Source organism: Misgurnus anguillicaudatus, chromosome 3, assembly GCF_027580225.2.
Source record: "Misgurnus anguillicaudatus chromosome 3, ASM2758022v2, whole genome shotgun sequence".
NCBI lineage: Eukaryota > Metazoa > Chordata > Actinopteri > Cypriniformes > Cobitidae > Misgurnus > Misgurnus anguillicaudatus.
In genome coordinates, this window is record NC_073339.2 from 48,921,626 (window position 1) to 48,945,952 (window position 24,327).

General features: G+C 37.1%; 2 protein-coding genes across 12 annotated transcripts; one reads left to right on the plus strand and one right to left on the minus strand.

Annotated features, from left to right (window-relative positions):
- The first annotated feature begins 57 nt into the window (after positions 1 to 57).
- cd247 (CD247 molecule) lies at positions 58 to 10,195 on the plus strand. The gene is made up of 8 exons (XM_055206331.2): positions 58 to 672; positions 6,696 to 6,796; positions 7,169 to 7,210; positions 7,284 to 7,352; positions 7,435 to 7,467; positions 7,655 to 7,708; positions 8,489 to 8,518; positions 9,424 to 10,195. Exons 1-8 carry the CDS (start codon positions 615 to 617, stop codon positions 9,490 to 9,492), a joined length of 456 nt encoding a protein of 151 aa, XP_055062306.2. The 5' UTR covers positions 58 to 614; the 3' UTR covers positions 9,493 to 10,195.
- A 1,103-nt stretch (positions 10,196 to 11,298) lies between these two features.
- On the minus strand, positions 11,299 to 23,654 carry pou2f1a (POU class 2 homeobox 1a). 11 transcript variants are annotated; one of them, XM_073866326.1, is made up of 14 exons: positions 23,546 to 23,654; positions 18,656 to 18,703; positions 18,491 to 18,576; positions 17,703 to 17,855; positions 16,571 to 16,679; positions 15,745 to 15,833; positions 14,635 to 14,796; positions 14,412 to 14,553; positions 14,094 to 14,233; positions 13,823 to 14,002; positions 13,633 to 13,716; positions 13,279 to 13,553; positions 13,121 to 13,206; positions 11,299 to 13,043 (listed from the first exon to the last, which is right to left on the minus strand). In XM_073866326.1, the coding sequence occupies exons 1-14, from the start codon at positions 23,589 to 23,591 to the stop codon at positions 12,784 to 12,786; spliced, it is 1,860 nt and encodes a 619-aa protein (XP_073722427.1). In that variant the 5' UTR covers positions 23,592 to 23,654; the 3' UTR covers positions 11,299 to 12,783. The 11 variants fall into 11 exon arrangements, with proteins under 11 accessions (XP_073722427.1, XP_073722424.1, XP_073722425.1 ...); XM_073866323.1 differs by having other exon boundaries at positions 12,187 to 13,043; positions 13,823 to 14,005; XM_073866324.1 differs by having other exon boundaries at positions 12,187 to 13,043; positions 13,823 to 14,005; positions 18,491 to 18,573; positions 23,546 to 23,652.
- Between the last annotated feature and the right edge of the window lie 673 nt (positions 23,655 to 24,327).

Sequence of the window (24,327 nt, forward strand, 5' to 3'; positions counted from 1 at the left end):
GAAAATAAAGGTTATTCTTGACATATTCTTGGGAGTTTTCCATCTGGGTTTTTCTCCTAGAATTTTTTTTCAACCCTTAGAGAGTCAGCTGACATTGTCTTAACTTAGCACCCTCTTCTATCCGTTACATCATTACTACTCTTGGTTTAATCTTAACCGCTTTACTCTCCTTCTTTTCTTCTCCACTGTTTTCTCTTGCTTTTCTTAGTGTAAAGCTGCTTTGAAACAATGAAATACAAGTGCTTGATAAACAAAATGGAATTGAATTTGAGCCAGAAGAAAGACTAGAATACAGCACAGATGTTCAGATGGGCGTCTTATGAAAGTAGGCCGTGAGTGGAAGCCTCCATCTTTATTGGCAGCTGTCTGGGTTTTTGTAGGTGGGACGTTTGTATAAACAGGTGGAGCTCAAAGGAGCCACTTCCTGTCAGCAAACACATCTCCAGCTTCAAAGAAGACACAACATCTCCACACGAATATCTCCGTACGACAGGAGCCATCCGACCTGTGACCTTATGCCACGAGACCTGTGAAGGTCAGCGGTCTGAACTCCTTCATTTGTAAGCAGCACTGAAACATCATCATCATCATCATCATCGAGTGAAGATCAAATAATGATGAAGAGAAAAACAGCGACTGTGACCGTACTGCTGTCTATAACACCTCTAACAGGTAAGACCTTCATCTCATCTATACAGACATCACATCTCAATGTGAAAATAATCATGTTTTTGAGATCTGATCGTGAGCGAATGACACGCGTCTGTCTGTGTGTCTGTGTGTGTTTATCACATAAACCCATCGTGAGCATCCGCTGTAGATCTGGAAACTGAGGGAAGGCCGCCATCTTTCTTGAGGTTTTTGTGAAACCGTTCTGATGTTAAAACATTTTAAATATTTACTTAGCAAAATCTGAATATTAGCCCAACAAATGAGCAAATAATTCATATTTTAATATTCTGCTGATGAATATCAATCAAAAAAAGGAAAGCTCTTCATCTTTCTGTATATGTATGCGGTGTTATTTTCACTGTTGTGTTTTTGGGGTCTTCATCTGTTTATGGACTTTTTAACATTTTTCATATGCATATTAGACCAAACACTTCAAATGGTTTTCTTCCCTAATATTTCTTTTATATTTTGAGAATATTTTTATTATGAAAAATACAGTTTATTAAAGTAATTAATTATTTAAAAATTTTTTTAAATTAATGTTCAGTTTACCATCAGTTTCAACTTCAAGACAAAAGTAATTCTGTAACACAACATTTGATCAGGTCATAATATAAATATAAATATATATATATATGCTGACAGCGAGTATCATCATTATTATTATTATAGTTTGTAATATATAATCTTTTAGTGCCGTACCTTGTTTTGTCCATCACTAATAATATTCACTTACTAATATTCACCTTTTAGTTTTTCATTTATTTGGCACTGTTGCCATTCGTTTGTCTGGCTGTTTACACACAAATATATGACGCCGGCATCATTATCTTTAAGCTTTAAATGTATCTGCTCAATGAGGACTCATAAAATTCAAATATTTATTCTGTGAATATAAATGACATTAAATTAAAGTGAATATGGTTTGATGAACATTGAGATTTAAGAGACGAGAGGAGCTTGTGTATAAATCTTCTGTACATTATGAGGCTGTTTAAGGCTTGAGTTTAGTCCCAGACTAAAACCCATTTTAAAACACATTTTTAACCTGTATTTTAACATATATCAGTGCCATGAATTTCTCTCAAGATGCACACCAGTATTGTTTTTTTGTTGTTGTAAGATTTATTTGTAAAAACTACTTGAATATGCTTATCTAAATGAGGCCTAGTTCTGGATTAATCTAAGCGCTGTTTGAGAAACGGACACAAGACAGATACTTAAACTCAAACACATGAATGATGAGAAATCTTCTGCAGTGAAACTCTATCAGCAAACTCATGATGAGCGGAAACACTGATGAAGTTTTCTGATGTTTGTGCCACTTTACCGTTATTAATCTTCATCTCACAGACACTGTATGCGTGTGTGTGTGTGTGTGTGTCTGTGTGTGTGTGTGTGTGTGTGTGTGTGTGTGTGTGTGTGTGTGTGTGTGTGTGTGTGTGTGTGTGTGTTTCCATTTCACACTTATTTATACACTTCACACAGACTTAACAATCAAAGCAGCTGTTTGTCAACATCTTTAGGTTTGAAATGCATGTTTAATTCATCATATTTGTAGTGGTTTTCTGATAAACAAATGATTCTTTTATAATGATTATACATGTAGTTATAATTATATTAAATTAAAGAATGTTTGCTAACACTTAAGGTTGTATTTGTTAACATTAGTTAGTGGTTTCTGAACTGGGGGCCGTGGTGGGCCCCAGTTTGAATTCTGTGTAATTAAACCTCAGAAAATAAAGCTACTAACTGACAGCACTACATTTATATATTTTAAACGTTTAATTCAAATTTTATGTTTTATGTCATACATTTTATTGGGAGGGCCACAAAGGGCACAAGTGGGGGCCGCCGTACACAAGGGGGACCGCACGCCGATAAAGTTTGAGAACCACTTAATACACCATGAACTAACATGACATTAACAAACATTAATAAATGGCGAAAAAATCACTTATTGTTATTTCACGTCAGCTTAAGCATTAATGTTAACAAATATAAGCTTATTGTAAAGTAATGAAAACACACGTTTGACAAATTCTGCATTAAATTAAGTTTAAAGGTAAATAAATGTTTTCCTGACATCATCATTTTAATTTCAGTAGGTCATTGGATGGATTATTTCTATTATTCATCCTCCTTTAGGTTTTGTGGCAGTCGAGTTACTTTACAGATACATAACAGCCGTCAGATTGCTCTCAAATCTTGTTTATATTCACAATGAGTTTTTTTCTCTATGTGTCATATTATTTTCTCTTAAATTGTCAAAACCTCTTTTCTGTCTCTTGTTTGGAGTTTGACGGTGTTAAAAGTAAAAAGTGCTTTATTCAAATAAACTATACAGATCAGAGATGATGCAGATATCTGTTGCTGTTTTTCATCAAACATCGCTGATGTTGTGGAAAATGATTTGACATTATAGTAGGCGACAGAGACGATTTACAGTCAGCGCCTCACATGAGACTTCTGTGAATCAATGACATAAAACTCAATGGAAAATATGGCTTATGAAAACAAAGTCAAATTCAATAAACCTACAACAGTGAAGTCATTTAATCCTTCGGAGCTGTTCAAACACATTCACATCACTTATAAATCATAATCAGAAAAAATCATAAATGTCTTTTACACTTTTATTCAATAAGAGATTAAAAAACCCTTAGTGTTTATGATCTGTACTGTTATTATTTAAAAGAAAAAAAGACATAAAACACAGAGCTGCGTCTTGTATGCCATGATGTTCACGAGTAACAATTTCATTATCACATCATAAAGAAAGTGTTGTTTGTTTTAAACACATGAAATATCTATAGATAGAAATAAGAGCGCAGCTAAAGGATCATTTAAACAGATAAATGTTTCTCGCTGATCTTATTCCTCGTGGGCCTTCATTAAACCTGAAGATTATTGCTCTCTTTTGTCTGTCATTAAATGTTTCTCATTGGTTTCATCTTGGATATATTTTTAGTCAAATACCTCAATAGTCTTTTTGGTTTACAATCATCTCACTAGAAATAATTACATGACAATGATTATAGACAGAGAGTTGGGCGTCATGCTACAAAACACATACTGTTAAAAGTTTCTGTAGAAATGACAATATTACCGTGTTTGCCAGTAATTACTGTAGATTTAAATTGATGTTATTTACTGTCTTTGCAGAATAAAACTATAAAATAACAGCATCATGCAAAGCATTCTGGGAAACAGAAATCCTCATCAAGCTTTTCCTGTTTTTTCCTTCAGATTTTGTTTCCCAGAATTCTTTGCATGAGGCTGTTATTTCATAGTTTTATTCTGTAAAAATAAAGACTTGTTCATGTTTAATGTTCATTTAACTTTGAACAAACTGTTGACAGTAAATAACATCAATTTAAGTCTACAGTAAGTTACCGGCAAACAGCTGACTAACTACAGCAACATTTTTACAGTGTCCCACACACATCAATCACACCCGTTACAATATTCACAATATACCAAGACTTAATAATCACTTACTCGTTTTCTTAGTTAATTCTTATTTGTGTTGTTACATCTTCAACAGTCTGTGGAGCTCTAACAGTCTACCATGGTATTTATTTACCGCAGTATTTACAGTATCTGTATTTTCTTTTGGCACAATCATAAGAGTCAATAATGAAAGCAGCAGGTTTATGAATCATGAAGTCAACTTTATTATAAAATACAGATGATTTGAAAGCAGCTTTGCAATAATAAACAAGTGTTACGCTACGATACAGTACTAAACGCTTCTGCTTGACTTTGATCTGTTTCAGCTTGATGATGATTTTAGACAAATACTAACATACAGAAGAAAGAGACGGATGTCATCATGATACTTTTAAAGTATTCAAATTATTTATATCTCACTTTCAGCATTTATCACTCAAAGATTAACACTTTCATCTTAAACATTTAATGCTGTATATTTTCATCATTTATCAATGAAAGTGAAATTTGTTATAAAGCAATGATGTCTATAATCGAATAATACTGAGTTATTTTCATCCCGGCAGTTGAGTTAAATGATCCATATTTGAAGAACGAGTTAAAACAAGCCAGCATTAACTTAGAAGGCAACAGGTGGGGTTCATTAGTTTTTTTGACCCAACGCTGAGCTGAAAATATCCCATATAGCATGTTTTGGTGTCTTCAGCTCTGCTCCTGGTGATCTCCTGTCAATCAAACCCAGCTGAAGCAAATAATCAATGTGTTTGATTAATAACAGAGAGATGTGCTGGAGCTGAAGTCTGCAGGACGGTTATAGATCGCCAGGAGCAGGAGGTTAAGGAGAAAGCGGTTTAGTGAGCGTACTATTAAGCGTTTTACTTTAAACAGCAAATGAGAAAGAGGACGTCAATCCACAGCCTGACCAACTAATTCCTATTACACATTTGAGTCAATTTTATCTTAACCATCTGCTAAAAACTTTCAAAAACTAATCATAAGACAATACTAAACTATATATATATTTATACTGTATATTTTAACATTTGATATATAATTATCATCAATCATTAATATTTTCTTCTTTAAGACTGATGTTATAATCAATAATCATGATCTCATGAGAATACATGTGTTTATTTTTATGTGGTTGTACAACACACATATTTATTTACACACTGAAATGTATAATATCAATGTGTTGACAGGACTATGCAACAATAATTACACCAAAACACAACATAAATTCACAAAAGATGTTGATTTTATTGTATTCCACATCTTTAAAATTCATCCAATTATGAGGAACAGATCTAAATTCATCTCATTATCCAGCGATCTTGATCCCAGCTCTTATTATCGACTGTAAATGTCAAATTTTGTTATGAATGTTAATTCAAATATTGCACCTCAAGAAACTTTACGACACATTGCTTTACAGCAGTGATATTAAACGCTCATTGTGTGTTACATCACACATTAGTGACATTGCCGTCTTTCAGTCAATGTACTTTTTAAATTTGAAATGCGCACCTTGACAGAGAGAAGCTGGATTAACGTTCTGATGGATTAATAACTTTAATATTTCTCTATACTTCAGACTTCAGTACATCATCAGTTTAACTACTTTTAGTAATGCTGTTGAAATGATTACACTTCTGTCTGTCTGTTATGCTTCATATTTCTAACAGTACATGATTTTAATAAACTGTTTTGGGTAGGACTGTTTTAGTGGCTTAAAATAACTTTAAATGCTATATTGTTACTAAAATTTTCCTACATGTTTCTGTCCTTTACTTGCATAATGTTTTGGGTTAAGGGTAACGTTTGGGGTCCGAGTGGTAACATTATCAATAAAATGGATAAAGGGAAATAATCAAGCAGTCTTGATTAAATGTTGTAAATACGCTTACATTGTACACTTCAGCATCTATTTAAACCTATAAAGTTACGCATTAACAGTGAGAACAGGATGGTATCATATATTGGATTTAGTTTTATATGTTTAGACAATTAAATAACATCACAGATGAGTGATTTACATTTCTACTCTCTCTCTCTCTCTCTCTCTCTCTCTCTCTCTCTCTCTCTCTCTCTCTCTCTCTCTCACACACACACACACACACACACACACACACACACACATTCAGTTACAGCATGTCATTCCTGTGCTTTGATGCCTCTGCAGATGAAACCGCCTTAACAGAAAACAGCTCGAGTGTCACAACCACAAAACATTTCACCTGATTCTACAGCATCTTTCTCTATGTGTGTGTGTGTGTTTGTGCATGCGTTTGTGTTTGTATTAGTTGTGTGTGTTTGTGCATGTGTGTGTGTGTTTGTGCATGTGTGTGTGTGTGTTTGTTTTAGTTGTGTGTGTTTGTTCATGTGTGTGTGTGTGTGTGTTTGTTTTATGTGTGTGTTTGTGCATGTGTGTGTGTTTGTTTTAGTTGTGTGTGTGTGTGTGTGTGTTTGTTTGTTGTGTGTGTGTGTGTGTTTGTTTGTATAAATGTGCATTGAAGATGAGAGTAAGAAAGCTTGTGTCTGAATGTGTTTTTGTGTTTTTTCTTCAGAGGCCTCGACGTTCTTGTATGACCCCAGGTATTGTTACATCCTCGATGCTTTTCTGCTGATATACGGCATCATCATCACAGCTTTCTTTGTGCGTGAGCGGGTGAGTGTCATCATCTCAATATAAACCTGCAGATCTGAAATCATCTCTCTTTATATTCAAAGTGACTTCACTGGAAATCAAACCCGCTGTCAGCAACAGACAGAAATCTGATATATTGCCATTTATTAACATTTAAATACAAATCAAAACCCAAATCATTCAGTTTAATGATGAAAACAGAACATTTATAGTTACAGTACCTCTAAAGCATTTACTAAACACAATGAGTTCATGTGACACTGAGCTGAGAAACAAACACAAGAATGTACAACATTATTATCGACTCACTCATAAACTCTCACACAGTAAATCTGCATTGAGAAAAACAATCAAATGTTTCTGACATGAATCTGACGTTGTTTTCTCTTACAGTTTGTTGTAAAGAATAGAAAAGCCGATGATCCGCTGTATCAGGTAACACATTCACACACAAACTCATCACCTATAAACTCACACAGATAATAATGAAGATATTGATCTTTTATAGCCGATCAATCAGAGTGGCAAAGATGTGTATGCCACGAGAAACCAAAGAAACGCTGAAGAAGCGCGCACAGTAAGTGACAGATCTCCAGATTTAATGACATGATTTCGTGTAGATGCATGAAAAAAAATCTGATTCATCTGATCTTTTACAGGGTCGCAAGAGAGAAGAGAACAGCGCTTACATGGTAAAAACCTTCATCATTACATCACACCTCTTGATAATCTATTTAATAAATAATCATGAAATCACTGTTAGTTATCTTTATACAACCAGTCGACAACTTAAGTTTATATTCTTTTATAAAATGTGTTTTAATCATAAAATCATCATCATAATATCAGTATTAACTGTGTGATTGATTTGACTTGAAGCCTCTGCAGAAGAAAACAGATGACACTTACCGTGAGATTGAAGCCAAACCTAATGTAAGTCTGATCGACACTCAAATAAATCTACTTACACTTTGACATTTTTACTTCATCCTTTTATGTTGTGATAACTTAAAAACATCTATTTAACAATGTGAACTTCATTTAATCTAGTTCATTCAACAAAAAAGTGTCTTGTCAGTTTTACTTAAAACTTATTTGTTCAGCCACAACATAACAGTATGTTACAAAAGTTACAGATTATTAAAACTAATTCAGACTTGTATCTCATTGGCTGAGGATTTTGCAATGTTTTATGAGTAATTGTTGTTCTGGCACCCTCTTGCAGAAGTGTAGACATTAGAAATATGTGGCCAAGTATAAACTTGTTCTGATATATTTTAAAACAAAACAAAACAAAAATGTTTTGGAATGTAACATTCGATTTGATAAACTGTAATAATAACAGGTTTATATGATGAGTTGTATTGAGCAGCTACACTTTGTTTGATTGATTGATTGATTGATTGGGTGTTATGGACTTATTAAATCCCAATTAAAGGGGGTGGAGTTTATAAAATGGCATTATTTTTGTCATCATTAATGAAATGAACTCATAAATCATACATTTTTATTTGTTGACTCTACTAAGGTTTGTTGAATTTACTTAAACTTCTTTTGTAAAATGAACTAAATTATTGTTTGTTGAGATTACTAATTGCGTGGAATGTAATATTTTTTATTAAAGCCAACATTTCATTTTTTTGAGTGATTATAGATTGTCTGATTATGAAGAGTGTAAATCTGATATTTATAAATGTGTGATTTGATCCACAGCGTCAGCGGCGAGGTGATCAGGTTTATCAGGTCAGTCTCATTTCATTTCAAATCTATGACGACACACTTCTTCTTTTTACATTTCATCTTCTTCATAATTGTTGCTTTTGATAAATTCAACTCTGTCAGGTACAAAATCGTGTTAATGATGTAAAAACATCAGCAGTGTTTTGTTGAAAAATGTTTTCTTTGCGGTTTTCAAGATCTGAAAGCATCTCTTTTTAGTTATTTTTACAATTTTTCCCCATTTCAATTTTCTGCAAATAAATTCACTTTTTTTTAGAGTTTATAAGAAATGTTGTTGTATTTGACAATTTTACTTAAACCCATTGAAATGAAAATGATCTTGAAGTGATCTCATAGGGATGGTTTTCCCAGACAGGTCTTAAGTTAGTCCCAGACTAAAATGCATGTTTAAGCTGACTCAAATTCAAAACATCTTGTAATGAGATTTCTTCATATATCTGTGCTGTTGTTTTGTAGTCCTGGATTAATCTAAACCCTGTCTGGGAAACTGACCCATAATGTTTAAATCGAATCATACACATCTGAAGAACAAAACACTTCTTTATAGATTTCACGTCTATACGCACGTTCATTTTCTGAATCACACATACGCACTACATTAAGAGATGATCATGAGATCACATTCTGTACATAGCATTTAATAAATGAGGCCTCTGGTGTGATATTGAAGTTTTTAAAACAGCTTTTCTATAAATATAAAACATAAAGACATAAACACTGTTGAAAAGTTTAGTTTCTTGTTAGATTTCTGATGTAATCTATTCATCTAAAAGTGTAGACAAGATTATTGTGCCAACATTTCATTTTAAAACTAAAACTTTAAGATTAAACGGCACAAATGCAGACTCTTTATGTGTGTGTGTGTGTGTGTGTGTGTGTGTGTGTGTGTGTGTGTGTGTGTCTCTCAGGGTCTGAGCTCGGTGACGAAGGACACGTATGATTCTCTGCACATGCAGCCTCTTCAGCCTCCACGTTAAACTCTGATCTGATCTGATCTCGCTCAGTAAAATCAATACAGTCCAACATGTTGTGTTTGTTCAGAATGAGTTGTTTGTTGTGTTTTGTTTTCTGATCATTCCCTGAGTTTGAAAGATTATTTGTGTTTCTGTGATGTGCAAAATTAATTTGAAATATTCAGGGTTTAATTCAGTGTTTTTAATAATCCTTCTGTCAGAATGTTAATTTCTTTTTAAATGTATAGTGAGCTCTTAAACACACAAATCATGTACAATTAAATCAAATCATATTCATATAAAACACAAAATTTAATGAAACTGGGTTTTAGGACACATTTGAATTCTTATGACTGTTTTTGTAATTCACATTCTCTGTAATACAACAAATAATATTTATATTTACATATATTACAGTAATTGTTTGTTTTGATTATGCACTTCATGACAGAATTGTGTCTGCCGTCTTCTTGATTGTGAAGTCTGACAGATAACTGTGATCTATAAGAGGAATGATGTTAATGTTTCATCTCTTACACAATATTTACACATCTATACTTGTAGGATGAAAGGTTTGCAAAACATCTTTTTATAACAACCGTAAGATTGCTGTAGAATAATTCTGCTTTCTTTTAAACTGAGAATTTTCTTTCTATTTTATTTAGCTGTTAAATTGTTCTAAAGTTTTGTCTTGTCTTATAAAATAAAATAGATTTTCTAGTTTCAAGTATTTTGTTCATGACTTTATAATCATAATGTGACAGAGTTGTTACACAAGAGCTATAAAACAACAACACAATAAACAGATTGAGAAAACAAGCATTTAATAAAACGACTTCATAACGCGACAAATGAGTAAATGTATACATCAAACAAATGTTAGGTTTCATTACAACGTCAAAACTCATCCGGATCAATAAATCATTTAAAGTCAGATAACATAAGTGAACCTTTTGTTAGTTTTATCATTTCACACATAACACACATGATATACACACAAAACACACAGACGACACACAACTGAACATTTAGCAGTCAATACTTAATTTAAATTTTACCATATTAAAAACATGAGACAGAAATCCATGATTACTAAAGATCATGATGTTTATTTCAAATTAAAGATATATATACACAAGCGGCTGTGAAAAAATAAAGATACCTCACCAGTTCTGACTTTAATCATCATCATCATCAAATATTCATTTTTGAACTATTACTAAAATACATAAAAATATTAGTATTGTGCTGTTTATTTAAAATAAATATAAACTTATGTGTTCAAGATCTGAAAACATCGCATCTTTTTGTTAGTTTGTTTTCAGTTTTTTGCAAATCATAGCAAATAAAAACATGAATTTTATTAGGAATTTGGCAGAAATTTTGAAAGTAAAACGGAAAATAATCTGAAAGTGGTCTCTTATTCTTATCCAGAGCTGTATTATATATATATATAATCTATCAGGCATGAATAAGCTTTGGTCTGCTAAATAACTAAATAAATTTGAGATTATATTTACATGTAGTCGTTGTATATTAATGTGTGTGTGAGAAAAACACAAGAGTTAACACACAACGCTCATAAAATCTTTGGTTTATTTCTGAAAGTGAGTGGACAGCAGAAACAAAACGAGTCATTGAAAGAGATGAAATGATCACCGATGCTGTTGACCTTTGTTTGATTTCTCACATGCAGATATAAACACACAAATACATCATAAACGTCAGACCAATCTAAAGGAAAAGATACAGATTCAAGTTCAATCTTAGACGGCTGAATCAACACACAAATAATAAAACAAGAAGAAGAAGAAGAAGACAGCAGTAGTGAGAAGACAGCAGAAGTCTTTTATTTCTTTTAAGATGAAAGATGGTTTGTGTCACAGCAGTAACATCAGTGCTGAAAGTATTTCTACAGAAATCACACACGCAGGGTTCATCCTAACAATGAGGGACGGTGTGAAAATCACTTTGGTTAAAGCTTTTTTACGTCGTCTGTCTGGACAACAGCTACGATTCTTAAACATCAAAGTCTTTGGAGCTGAAAGCGCTGCGATGTCGCATTCAACAAGGCCGCAGGACTGCCGTGATGCAGCGACAGGCTGAAAATATTTTTGGTTTGTCTGCAAAATCTTCATCAATCAAACTTAAAGAACAAAGATCAAACCCAAAGCTGACTGTTCAAGAGACGCAGGAACTCATTTATAGATAATAATAATAATAATAAAATAAAACCACAGACCTCATCCAGTAAACAGCCGTAGAAAGATCGCTCGAGGTGTTTCTTAAAACATTCTTATGCAATAAATTAAGCAACCGAGCAAAAACCACCAAAGACATCTGACATAAACATACACAAGTTACGAAACATGAACACATTTCTGCATGTCAAACCATTCTTATGTCATTTCTCACAATATGGTGTCAATCGGCTGTGATGTTTTTGTAAACGAGGCTTCGTGTAGTGTTTATCTTGTTACATTGCTGTAATGCGTTCTCATGTGATCAATGCTGAAAACATACATGATGTGTAACACACAAACTCATGTGACAAACAATGAGATTTTAGAACCCTTCTCAAAAACATGAACCGCTTTAACAGTGTCGCGTCTGGTTAGGAGACAACGTCAGTTAAAGTGGTCATCAAATTATAATCAATCCACACGCTCAGATTACTCAACATTTTAAATAATACTACAAAAAGACAAAACCAAGACGTCAAGTAATTAAACTGTGGTTTAATGTGTGGAATATCACTGTATAGATATATAATATAAGATCAGACAAACAAAATCAGTGTTGAGACAAAGCTTGAAAGATTGTTTGCATTTCTGACAGGAGACGCTCGCTGTCATTTCTTATTACTCGTTTATAAAGCCATCTAACCGTATTCATAAAGTGATATCAAGTTAAAGTATTCATCTTAAAAAAAGTCTCCCTAATACATCTTAAAGATTTTCTTGAAAAACTTCCACCAAAGACACGTTTCTCAAAACCACATAAAATATCTGAAATGTATTTGGTTATAAATGTGAACTCAGTCATGGATAAAGCCAACCGGCGATGACATCACAGGAAGTGAATTAAACTCTGCTACATGAAGCACTTCCTGTCAGCAAAGAGTCTCACATTTTTGGTTAATTTCAACATTAGTTTAGGAAACAGACTTAAGGAAAGCAAAACTAAAGTTCATCCTTAAAGGTTTGTCAAAGTTGCACAGTGTGAACGAACTGAAACGTCACAGGGGAGGAACCACACGGGTCAAAATGTTTTTTTGGTAATAGCAACAAGATTAAATAAAGTCTAACGTCAGGTTTATTGGGCCTTCGAGGCCACGGCGATGCTTTTAGCCGGCACAGGACTCGCATCGTTGGTCACCTGTAGGTTGAGAGCCCCGCCTCCAGCTCCGCCCACAGACAGCAGATTAGCGGGCAGAAACGAGAGGCCGGACGAGTTAAGAAAGAAAGGCGTGCTCATCAGGCCGGGTACGGCGTTCCCCGTGCTCGTGTTGGCGAAGAGCAGACCGGTGTTTCCGTCGAAGGAGGCGATGGGCAGCGCGGCTCCCGATGCCAGAGCTGCAACGTGATGGACAGACAATAAATGAAGGTTTCAACACGACCATACGCTGTGAGAAGCGGATTAGGTTACGTACCCTGGATAGTGGCCAGCGTGTTATTGTTCATTAACGCCGGACTCAACGTGTTCCCGAGAGCAGGAGTCAAACTCAACAGCGCTCCACTGAACACAGACACGAGCAGACATAAACACCTGAGACACCAGAAGAAACACACATCACACTCGTACACTCACCCTTGAGTCAGCTGTGAAGGGCTTACGATCGCTGAATTCAAACCGGTTCCCAGACCCGACCCCGTCACCACCAGTTGACCCGCCCCCTGCGTAACCGTCATCGCCGTGGAAACCGCCTGCGAGTTGTTCGACGTTTCCCGTTTTGTTGCGGGCAGGGTCGCGCCCGTGGCTGATGGGGTCAGGGATGGTGATGTCACGGTGGGGGCCGGCGTGGCCACCGCTGGTGCCATGGAGATGACGGATGGCGTGTTAGACATCACGTGACCCAGCGTAGCACCGGTGAAATGCGGAGATGACATCACACACAAACATCCTACAGATCAGATGATTGACAGAATCCAAACGTGAAGACTGACCGGTGAACGTGAGGCTCGGGATGCTGCTGGTGTTCAGAGACACTACTGGATTTACCGTCAGCGTGTTTGTACCACTGGACACCTGCAGACACACAAAAACACAACAATAGAGCTCTGCGTGTTCTACACACGACGTCTTCATGTTCTGGTTATATCTGCTGCTGTAATGTTTTGTTATTGTGTCGTACCGTCGGTGTGGAGCTGCTGTAGATGGTTTTGAGATGTGTATTTGGTGAAGCGCTGCTGCTGGGTGGATTGATTCTTTTCTCTTTCTGTCTGCGGTTACAGAACCAAACGCGCACCACCTCCTTTTCCATGCTCAGCTGGTCTGCGATCAGTGTTATCTCCTCTGATGAGGGCTTCTGGCTCTGCTACAGAGAAACGGTTGTGACATGAGGTGTTTGTGTCTATATGGAGATCTGGTGCTGCCCTCTAGTGTTACGGTGAAGCGTCGCTAACCTCCAGAAAGCTCTTCTCTAATGCCAGACGCATGCACGTCTCGATGCTGGTCCGTTTCTTTCGCCGTCGGTTCAGATTCTCGCACAGACCGGGAGACATCTCGCTCGGACTCGACACCACGCAGTCGGCCGTCATGTTCTCTGCGGACGACAGAAGAGACGATGAAAGAAAACAACAATACTGTCTGCTGATGTTAGTCGTGTGCTTCAGGTTCTATTTAAAATGTTGTTTATATACAGAAACAGCCTCTCAAGTGTTTCTAAAGCTTCATCGTGTTTGTGTTTCATTGTGTAAATGAGAAACTGCAGTGAAACAGACCTGCATCATTCAGCCATTTCTCCAACAGAGGTTTGAGTTTGCACATATTCTTGAAGCTCAAATTCAAGGCCTCAAATCTAGAGATGGTGGTCTGACTAAAGTCGTTCCCGTAAAGTTTCCCCATGGCCAAGCCGACGTCCCCCTGACGGAGAGAGAGAGATCAAAATCCGCATCAGGTTTTTAAATCCGCCGTTGAATGACAGACGTAGATCGCTCGTCTTACCTGAGTAAAACCTAACTTTATTCGTCTCTGCTTAAAGTTTTTGGCAAACTGTTCCAGCTCCTCCAGATCGCTGGCTTCCTCCACACACGGGGTGTCCATGCATTTGGGCGTGGCCACCGGAGGGGCGGGCATGGCTGCTATTTTTCTTGTCGGTGTCGCCGCCTATGAAATTCAAGAGTCAAATGTGGTGCTAACCTCCAGAGACCTACGGTTAATCCATCATTTACATGTCACTTTGGATAAATGATTAAATGTAAACTAAACAAACCAGTTCCCAGATTAGTGACAAAACATGCAAAACCTTTTACTGCTAATAAACTGAAAGTGACATATTTTGGTACGGTAAATGTGACCTCTGCAGGGTTCCCACACCTTAGTTAACTTCAAATTCAAGGACCTTTTTAAAGGACTTTCCAGGTCCAATACCCTCAAATTCAAGGACTAAATGTGGGGACACACTTCAAGTGAGAGTAAAGTTACATCATGTTATCTTTAAAGATACATTGTTACAGTTCATTATTTTGAGGGAACTCGCGCTGCGTCACTGCGGTGACACTTTGGGGATGCCTCCAGGGGTAAGTGTGTCTGAATGTGTGTATCAAATTCAACCAATGGTGAGGCATAACGACAAAGACAGGGTAAAGCAGGTGCCAGGAAGTATATCGATATCTGAAATATTGCCAAAGATGGCGTTACAGGGATAGAGAAAGTATAGCAAGGGTGACGCAGCGTCATGTTCCCTTCTCAGGGAACAACAGTTACATACGTAACCCGAGACATTTTCATGTGTCAACACAACTATGCAAAAAAGCATTTTGGTATGAATCAACATTCACATACAGAAGATATAAACATTTAAAGTGAACAGTTTAGCACGTGCTTGAAAAGTCTAGAATTTTTATGATATTATCCTACACTACACAGGGAATAATATAGATTTTTTACTCCAGAAAACTTCTTGCATAAAATAGATTCAAGCACTTTCAATGACCTGTATCTATGTATGTATATTTTCAAAAACTTCCCAGGGCCTTGAATTTTTTCCCCCAGATTCACAAACTTTCAAGAACCGAAGACTAATCCAACAGTACTAGACGTGTGAGTTATGACCTGTGTAGTGAGGGTGATGCTGGTCTGTGATGCCTGGAGGTTTGCTTGGCTTTGAGGTAGAGTCAGAAGATTGTGAGGTTGCAGGAGACCTGAGAGACAGACCGAGAGAGAGAAAGAGAGAGAGAGAGAGAGAGATAGAGAGAGAGAGAGAGAGACCGAGAGAGAGAGAGAGAGAGACTTTTTTTTGACTTTTAAGGTCTCTTTATTACAACAAAACTACAAAAACATTAAAACAGCATCAAGATGATAACAACCAAATCAAATATAAATGTGTAAAACCTCAACAGAATCCACCTCACAAATGCATTGATTAATTTCCCATTTTTCTTTGAAGCTCAACATGTCATCAATCAATTTATAATAACTATACTCAATATTGATGCGGGATTTTATTAATCCCTTTAATATTGTAATAACATCAATTGATCCCTTCTCAATCAGCTTATTTTTTCTTGACAACCATATAGCCATCTTTGCTTGCCCAAACATGAAGTTTAATAAAACATGACTCTTCATTTTACTTCTGCAATATTTGGGTCCAAAAATAAAAAGTTCGGGTGCAAATAATTCCCCCAGGGTTTGACACCACTCTTTCAATATATCATATAGAGAGATATATCAGAGAGAGAGAGAGAGAGAGAGAGAGAGAGAGAGAGAGAGAGAGAGAGAGAGAGAGAGAGAGAGAGAGAGAGAGAGAGAGAGAGAGAGAGAGAGAGAGAGAGAGAGAGAGAGAGAGAGAGAGAGAGAGAGAGAGAGAGAGATATGATGAGAGTCAGATATGTTGAAGATGAGGCATAAGTGAAAGTCAATGATGTTGTGTTCATACCGCTCTGTCCCTGAGGAGATGATGAGATGATGAATTGAGGTTGAATCTGTGATGTGATGGAGTGACCGGGCTGCACCAACACAAACTGCGGCAGGTTCAAACTCTGCGGCTGCATCACAAACATCACAAATCAACACTCGACGACAAAAGTCTGCTGAAGAAATATATCATCACTTCTTCCTACATCAGTGCACCAGCAGACATTCAGTCTGAAGCATTCATTTACATTTGTATCATCAAATTACTAGACATTAAATGATGTTAGAATAGCTATGTTTACATGCAACCAAATAATCAGGAGAAAAGTACGCATGAATCCTTTAACATTCGGATGCAAAAATACCTTGTGCACATGCACAGAAGAATTGTGCTTAATTTCACGTCTTATATTTATCTCTTATTTACGTATCACATGATTCACATCGCAGAAACATGAGAGGCAGTGTCAACATATCGTACATTCATTATTAATGTAATGCTGCATTAATGACTTCCATTACATAAAGCAATAAAAAAGCGTCGTGTTTTCTTTGCATGAAAACTTCTTAACTTTCTCCAACTCAACACTGACTTTGTACATTTATTCAGAGATAAAGTGTAAACTCGACATGAGATGCCGTGCGCCGCGTTGCCAAGTCCTCCTCTTTTTTTTGCAGACTTCAGATTTCGGCTACCGTTTAAACCGTTCAACGAGTTAAATTTTTACTTGTGGGTTAAAGATGAAAGGATTTCGTTTATTAGTTATTGGTATTTGGGGAATAGTCATTGGGATGCTAGTTTTGAATGTCCACTGGGTTGTTTTTTTCTGGCAACCCTGGTGCTTGCGCAGACATTTGGTTAGGATTATATTGAATGTACATGCAAATCAACATTTTAATCAGATTGCAATGTTTAAATTGCACGTAAACTGTACTGTCGTAATCTGCAATCAAATTAAATTCTGTTGGATTGACAAAATTTTGTGCATGTAAACATAGCATGTTGTTATATTAGTAATAACATCACATCACATCAAACATTAAAACACGACTAATTCCTCTTATTAAACGTCATGTAAAGGCTTTAGTTAGTCTCAAGTTTGTGAGAAATTGAGCGTGTGAATAACGGAGCAGGTGAGGTGTCCATCACTTACAGATGCGATCTGGATTGGCTGAGACAGTGTTATGGGCGTGGCCGCGGAGGCGGAGATATTTGCTCCGGTGGTGTTGCTCTGCTGACCTGCAGACTGCTGCACGGCTGCGGCGAGGAGCTGCGCCTGCGTCTGCTGCAGGAAGAGCTGCATGTTCTTCAATAAACATCCACAAACACAAAGAAATTCATTCATATTTATCAGTCACAACATGAGGAGTACACAGACATCATTTGACCATCACTGACCTCAGATCTGTGACATTTACAGAGAAAGTGTCAAATAACTTACTTGAGTTATTTAAAGTGTGTATTTTAATTTAACCATTGATTGGTTCTGCAGTTCCTCAGACACACACACACACACACACACACACACACACACACACACACAGACACAGACACAGTTATGATGCCTAAGAAGGTTGTCTGGATAGGCAGCTCACTAGGCTTTAAAACAGATCTAATGAGTCTCTATAACGATCATCAATAAAACAACATGAATGCCGCCTACAAATACAGCCCAGTAAGACACAAGCTCTTGATAAGTGAAACCTCATTATGCAGCACGTACCAATTTCGCATAGATTTGCATATTCATCTCCACCTGTTTCTGAGCGACAGAGGCGGTGTTTAATTAACATGGCACCCGTGATAAACGCCACGCCGCCGGCGCAGCAGATGACTCCATGTATTTTGCAGGTGGGTTCAGTGTCGCCGTGGTAACGGCAGGTTTTACACACGCGCGCGCGTGCTGTAATCTGACTGTACTGTAATGTGTAGTTGTCGTACCTGTTGGAGTAAAGCTTGTGCCTGCACGTTGCTGATGGTCGCTTGTCCGTTTGGTTTCTGGACGGCCAGAGAGTTTGTTTGAGCTGCTGTGGAGATAAACGCATCAGAGTCACTGAAACACTAACAGTAAGACTGAGCATTACAAAACACAAAGGACATTTTTACCTTGAACTCCATGTGTACTGGTCTCCATTGTGCTTTTACTTAATTCTGCTGAGAGAAATAAAAGCAACTTTCATTCTCATCAAATCTTTGGTTCATCTGTGGTTTAAAACACTCAGGACACGGTCATCCTATCACACACAAATAAACTTACAAAATAATCTGAACACCATTAAAAGAAGGATCGCCCAACATCATTGTAACATTACAAGCTTTTGGATGGCTAACATGGAGCTATTGAAAGATTCTTTGCACACTTTTACCAAATCTTTTATATGTCTTTCAAGAAATAAGTCATTCAGATGTTCTGAATCAAATCAACAGTGATTTAAAAACAAAATCTTACCCGAGTCCATGAGCGACCACTAAACCAGTAAATCACCTGACGCTCCAATAACTCTGAATACAAAAAAATCTCACAAGCGGAGCTACGATTGTTGAGAAAAATCCCAAGCCTAACCAGCATGCATCAGCGGCGACGGACCGGTGTGGATTCTGATGGCGTGCATGAGGTAAAGTTGTTTCTTTAACAGCGACCGAAACACAAAGACTACAGGCGAACGTGTAGAATCTATAATGAACGCTCATCAGTATTCAGACGATTAAAGCCGTATGCAAATCTGAAACCCTGGCACTCATTAAAAGAACGCGGCTTTGAAGTTCACACAAACCTCTGAAAGCTTTCTGCATAATTCAAAATCTTTCATAAATATTTATCAGCTCATTAGCATATTAATTGGATTGCTTTGAGGACGGAGGATACAGCAGCGAGCCAGAAGCGAGACAAGGCCAATTACTAACAGTGTGTGACTCTTAATTACTACTGACTGCTGAAGAGTAAAACTGAACCAGCATCACATCTAACAACAACAAACCACACAACCTCAACACGCTACACAAACTTACACTTCCTTCTTATTGTTTATCCAATGTGTTTTACACTGAGACCGCAAAACCCTCAGTATTGAACTTAAAGGAATAATTCAGCCAATAATAAAACATTAACCCATAACTTACACACCATCAAGCCTTCCTGGATGTATAGAGAGAGTGAGTGAGTGAGTGAGTGAGAGAGTGAGTGAGTGAGTGAGTGAGAGTGAGAGAGAGTGAATGAGTGAATGAGTGAGTGAGTGAGAGAGTGAACAGGGCTCCAGACTGCAACCAAATGGTCGCATTATGCGACACCAAAATTTGAGAGTGTGCGACTGGATGTAAAATTGTGCGACCAGTAAATTTGCCTTCCCCACCCTCCGTATTTTTTATACATTAAACGTGGAAGGGGCATGTCAATGATCAATGAAATGAGCAGTGAAATAATCAATGAGACGCAAGCGCACACGCACGCAAACATGCACACACACAGTGTCACCGTCGGATGATGATGCAGAGTTACATACATTTAAGTATTGTTTGTAACTATGAAATGACCGAAAGGTTACTAAGCACTTTTTTTACTATTTGTACTGTCATGACAGCGCTGGTGCTGTCAGTGTACCTTGTTGTTGCATCTTCAAAAGAGCAGAATAAAATGTGACACTGAATTTGAAACAGCACATTGTAATTTCTGCATCTATTATTAAATTATTTATTAGTAATACAGTGGAAATTAGTAGATTTGGTTAGCATGTTGATTTATGGTGTGCGCCCCTAAGTTTTCTGGTTGTGCCCCTAAAATTGTCAGTTGGGGCCACTGTGCTCCTAGTGAAAAAAGTTAGTCTGGAGCCCTGGTGAATGAGTGAGTGAGTAAAAGTAAGAGTGAGTCAGTGAGTGAGTAAGCGTGAGTGAGTGAGTGAGTGAGTGAGTAAGAGTGAGTGAGTGAGTGAGTAAGAGTGAGTGAGTAAGAGTGAGAGTGAGTAAGAGTGAGTACGTAAGAGTGAGTGAGTACGTAAGAGTGAGTGAGTGAGTAAGAGTGAGTACGTAAGAGTAAGAGTGCGTGAGTGAAAGAGTAAGAGTGAGTGAGTAAGAGTGAGTGAATAAGAGTGAGAGAGTGAGTAAGCGAGAGTGAGTAAGAGTGAGTGAGTGAGTAAGAGTGAGTGAATAAGACTGAGTGAATAAGACTGAGTGAGTACGTAAGAGTAAGAGAGAGTGAGTGAGTAAGTGAGTGAGTGACTGAGTAAGAGAGAGTGAGTGAGTAAGAGAGAGTGAGTGAGTAAGAGTGAGAGAGTGAGTAAGTAAGTAAGAGTGAGAGAGTAAGTAAGAGTGAGTGAGTAAGTAAGAGTGAGTGAGTGAGTGAGTAAGAGTAACAGTGAGTGAGTAAGAGTGAGAGTGAGTGAGTGAGTAAGAGAGAGTGAGTGAGTGAGAGAGAGTGAGTGAGTGAGTGAGTGAGTGAGTGAGTGAGTGAGTGAGTAAGAGAGAGTGAGTGAGTAAGAGAGAGTGAGTGAGTGAGTGAGTGAGTAAGAGAGAGTGAGTGAGTGAGTGAGTGAGTGAGTGAGTGAGTGAGTAAGAGTGAGTGAGTAAGAGAGAGTGAGAGAGTAAGAGAGAGTGAGTGAGTGAGAGAGAGTGAGAGAGTGAGAGTGAGTGAGTGAGTAAGAGAGAGTGAATGAGTAAGAGAGAGTGAGTGAGTAAGAGAGAGTGAGTAAGAGAGAGAGAGTGAGATTGAGCATGAGTGAATGAGTGAGAGTGAGTGAGTAAGACAGAGTGAGAGAGTGAGAGAGAGTGAATGAGTAAGAGAGAGTGAGTGAGTAAGAGAGAGTGAGTGAGTAAGAGAGAGTGAGTGAGTAAGAGTGAGTGAGTGAGTGAGTAAGAGTGAGTGAGTGAGTGAGTGAGTGAGAGAGAGAGAGTGAATGAGTAAGAGTGAGTGAGTGAGTAAGAGAGAGAGAGAGAGAGTGAGTTAGAGTGAGAGAGATTGAGCATGAGTGAATGAGTGAGAGTGAGTGAGTAAGAGAGAGTGAGTGAGTGAGTGAGTGAGTGAGAGAGAGAGAGAGTGAGTGAGTGAGAATTTGTGAGTGAGTGAGTGAGTGAGTGAATGAGTGAGTGAGTAAGAGAGAGTGAGTAAGAGAGAGAGAGAGAGAGATTGAGCATGAGTGAATGAGTGAGAGTGAGTGAGTAGGATGAGAGTGAGTTTTTGAAACTCAAAAGAAAAGCAAACAGTCAAGTGAAACTCAATTTACATACTGCTGCTGTTGCTGGCACACAATACATTATGCAAATGTTTTAATTAATAGAATTTTAAATGAGCAATTAATTAGCCTTTCAAACTATTGAACGCCGTGCTGAATAATTTAAACAGATAAGTGGCATAAAGCAGAAGGCAAGAGAAATGAGAACAGAGACACTTAAACTGAGCTACAGTCCAAACTTTTCTATTAGACACTCATTAATATTCATCAGCATTAATAAACCCATAATCCTGTCGTGTGATGTCTTTGTGTTTAACATGACTGGTAAACTAACTAACCCGTGTCATTTCTACACTGCACACTGTAAAAACAACACAACAGCGAGCACACACTTTTACATTTCTGCATTATTTAAAGTAACTATGTTTTCAGTATTAATGTTTTATCAGTATGTGTATAACTCATGATCTATGCAAATGTTCCCATTCATTCTCTCTCTGTGCACTCTTTAAAATACATAACACACAAACTCAAACAAAGACAAAAAATAAACATACTTCAAAAAAATCTGCTGACCCTATGAATGACATGATCACTGAGCGGTCAAAATATTTCTACATTTACCTATTTTAACAAACTTAAATGTTCTTAAAACATTCACATCTAGTTATGAAAACCTCCTTCATATAAAACACTGAACACACAAAATGATTCGACTTTTAATCAATAACTATGTTTGTCATGTTGTGATCATCAATCTTTTACTTAAAAGTAAAGCTCAGAAGAATCGTTTAAGGTATTTAATGAAACACTTATGCATAAAATAATATCATCAAGCCTTTGATTTATTAATCGCGATTATTAAGAGACTCAACAAAACCCCCCACAACTGTTACTTACACACTAAACACACACACAAGAAGCGGATTAAAAAGTTAATTCTCCACAGCACTCACACTACCGTCATAAATTAATCATTCATAAACGTGACGTTTGCGTTTATGAATATTTATGAGTAGTTCCGTAAATTTTCATCCGCATGATAAATAAAAACCGTCACGCATGTTTAATTATGCTTAAATTATGCAGAAGAATGACAAACATTCGCAATATAATGCAAATTATATTTTACTCTGTTTTTTAATATTTTCAGTTTCCAAGTAAATGTTGCACACATAATAATTAGTTTCTAAAAAACAGACTTTTACTTTAATTCGCCATCACCCAGGCGCGCATGCGCAAGCACACACAAACCTGGGAAGAATCTGCTGGGGTATTTACGTTACCCTGGGGGCAAACAGTTAAGTCTGAGAGTAAAAAAAGACTCACATCACGTGTTTCCTTCTGTATTTAGTTAACAGCAGCACAAACTAAACTAATACAATAATACTCAGTCCCACGTGCACATGTACGCCGAACAAACACATGAATATGCAAATAAGAGGCCGTTTGTAGTCGTCTCGTGGACGAACGCGCCGAGCCGCGACACAAAGTGCGCTGATAGCACCTTTGCTAACTCACAAAAACATTACAAACACCACACACACACACCGCGCGAAAACACAATATACAGCCGTTTAGTCTCGCTTTTTACAGCTGAACCGAACGCCGAAACGCAATAGTGTGTGAATATTCAACACGCGCGCGCCATTTCAAGGGATGGGAGTTTAGAAGAGGACAAACACACAACTCCCATCTTCCGAAGTGCAACTAAACAAACTAATTACAGAATTTTCATCTGTCCACTTGAGCTGTAAATAAGCAGCATGTGTGTTTGCTTGTGTTTACTCGAGTCAGATGGAGGGAATATGAATATGTAAAATTTAATAATTACCTGCAGTCGAGCGCTCATCTTGAGTCGTTGATCCTCTGTCCGCCATTTTGAATATTTAGTGTGAGAGTGAAGCTCCGCCCACGGTAAAACACACACACACACACACACACACACACACACACACACACACACACACACACACACACACACACACACACACACAAACGACTCTACCATATTTAGATGTAGTAACTAGTGAAATAAAGTTTTAAACAGAAATAATGTTTAGTGAAAAACCCCTGCACAGTATTATGTACATAATGTAAATCTATGTAAGTTCTCTACCATGTTCGCTTCGCACATTCTCAGGTAACTGCATAAATCTGTCATTTATTCCTGTATCCTTTATGAATTGTCTCCTACAAGTCAATGCATACCTGTAGTGACATATTTACGGTATTAACTATTAATATAAATTTGCTGTTAATGATCAGATAGTTGAGCTCTTTTGACCTCTAGTGGTCTCTGACGTAATTGCAAGGGACTATAATTTTTTTTACAAAATATCCTGCAGGTATAGCTCTATTAATAAGATCTATTCAACACCAATCTAAAGGCAATTATATCACGACAGTGATTCAAGTCACTCTTAAGTTAAAGGGGTCATATTATGAGAAGTCTTTAGAGTCCCCAGATTGTGTATGTAAAGTTTTAACTTAAAATATCATATAGATAATTTATTATAACATGTTAAAAAATGACACTTTATAGGTGTGAGCATAAATGTGCTGTTTTTGTGTGTGTCCATTAACATGCAAATGAGCTGATGAAATGCAAACACT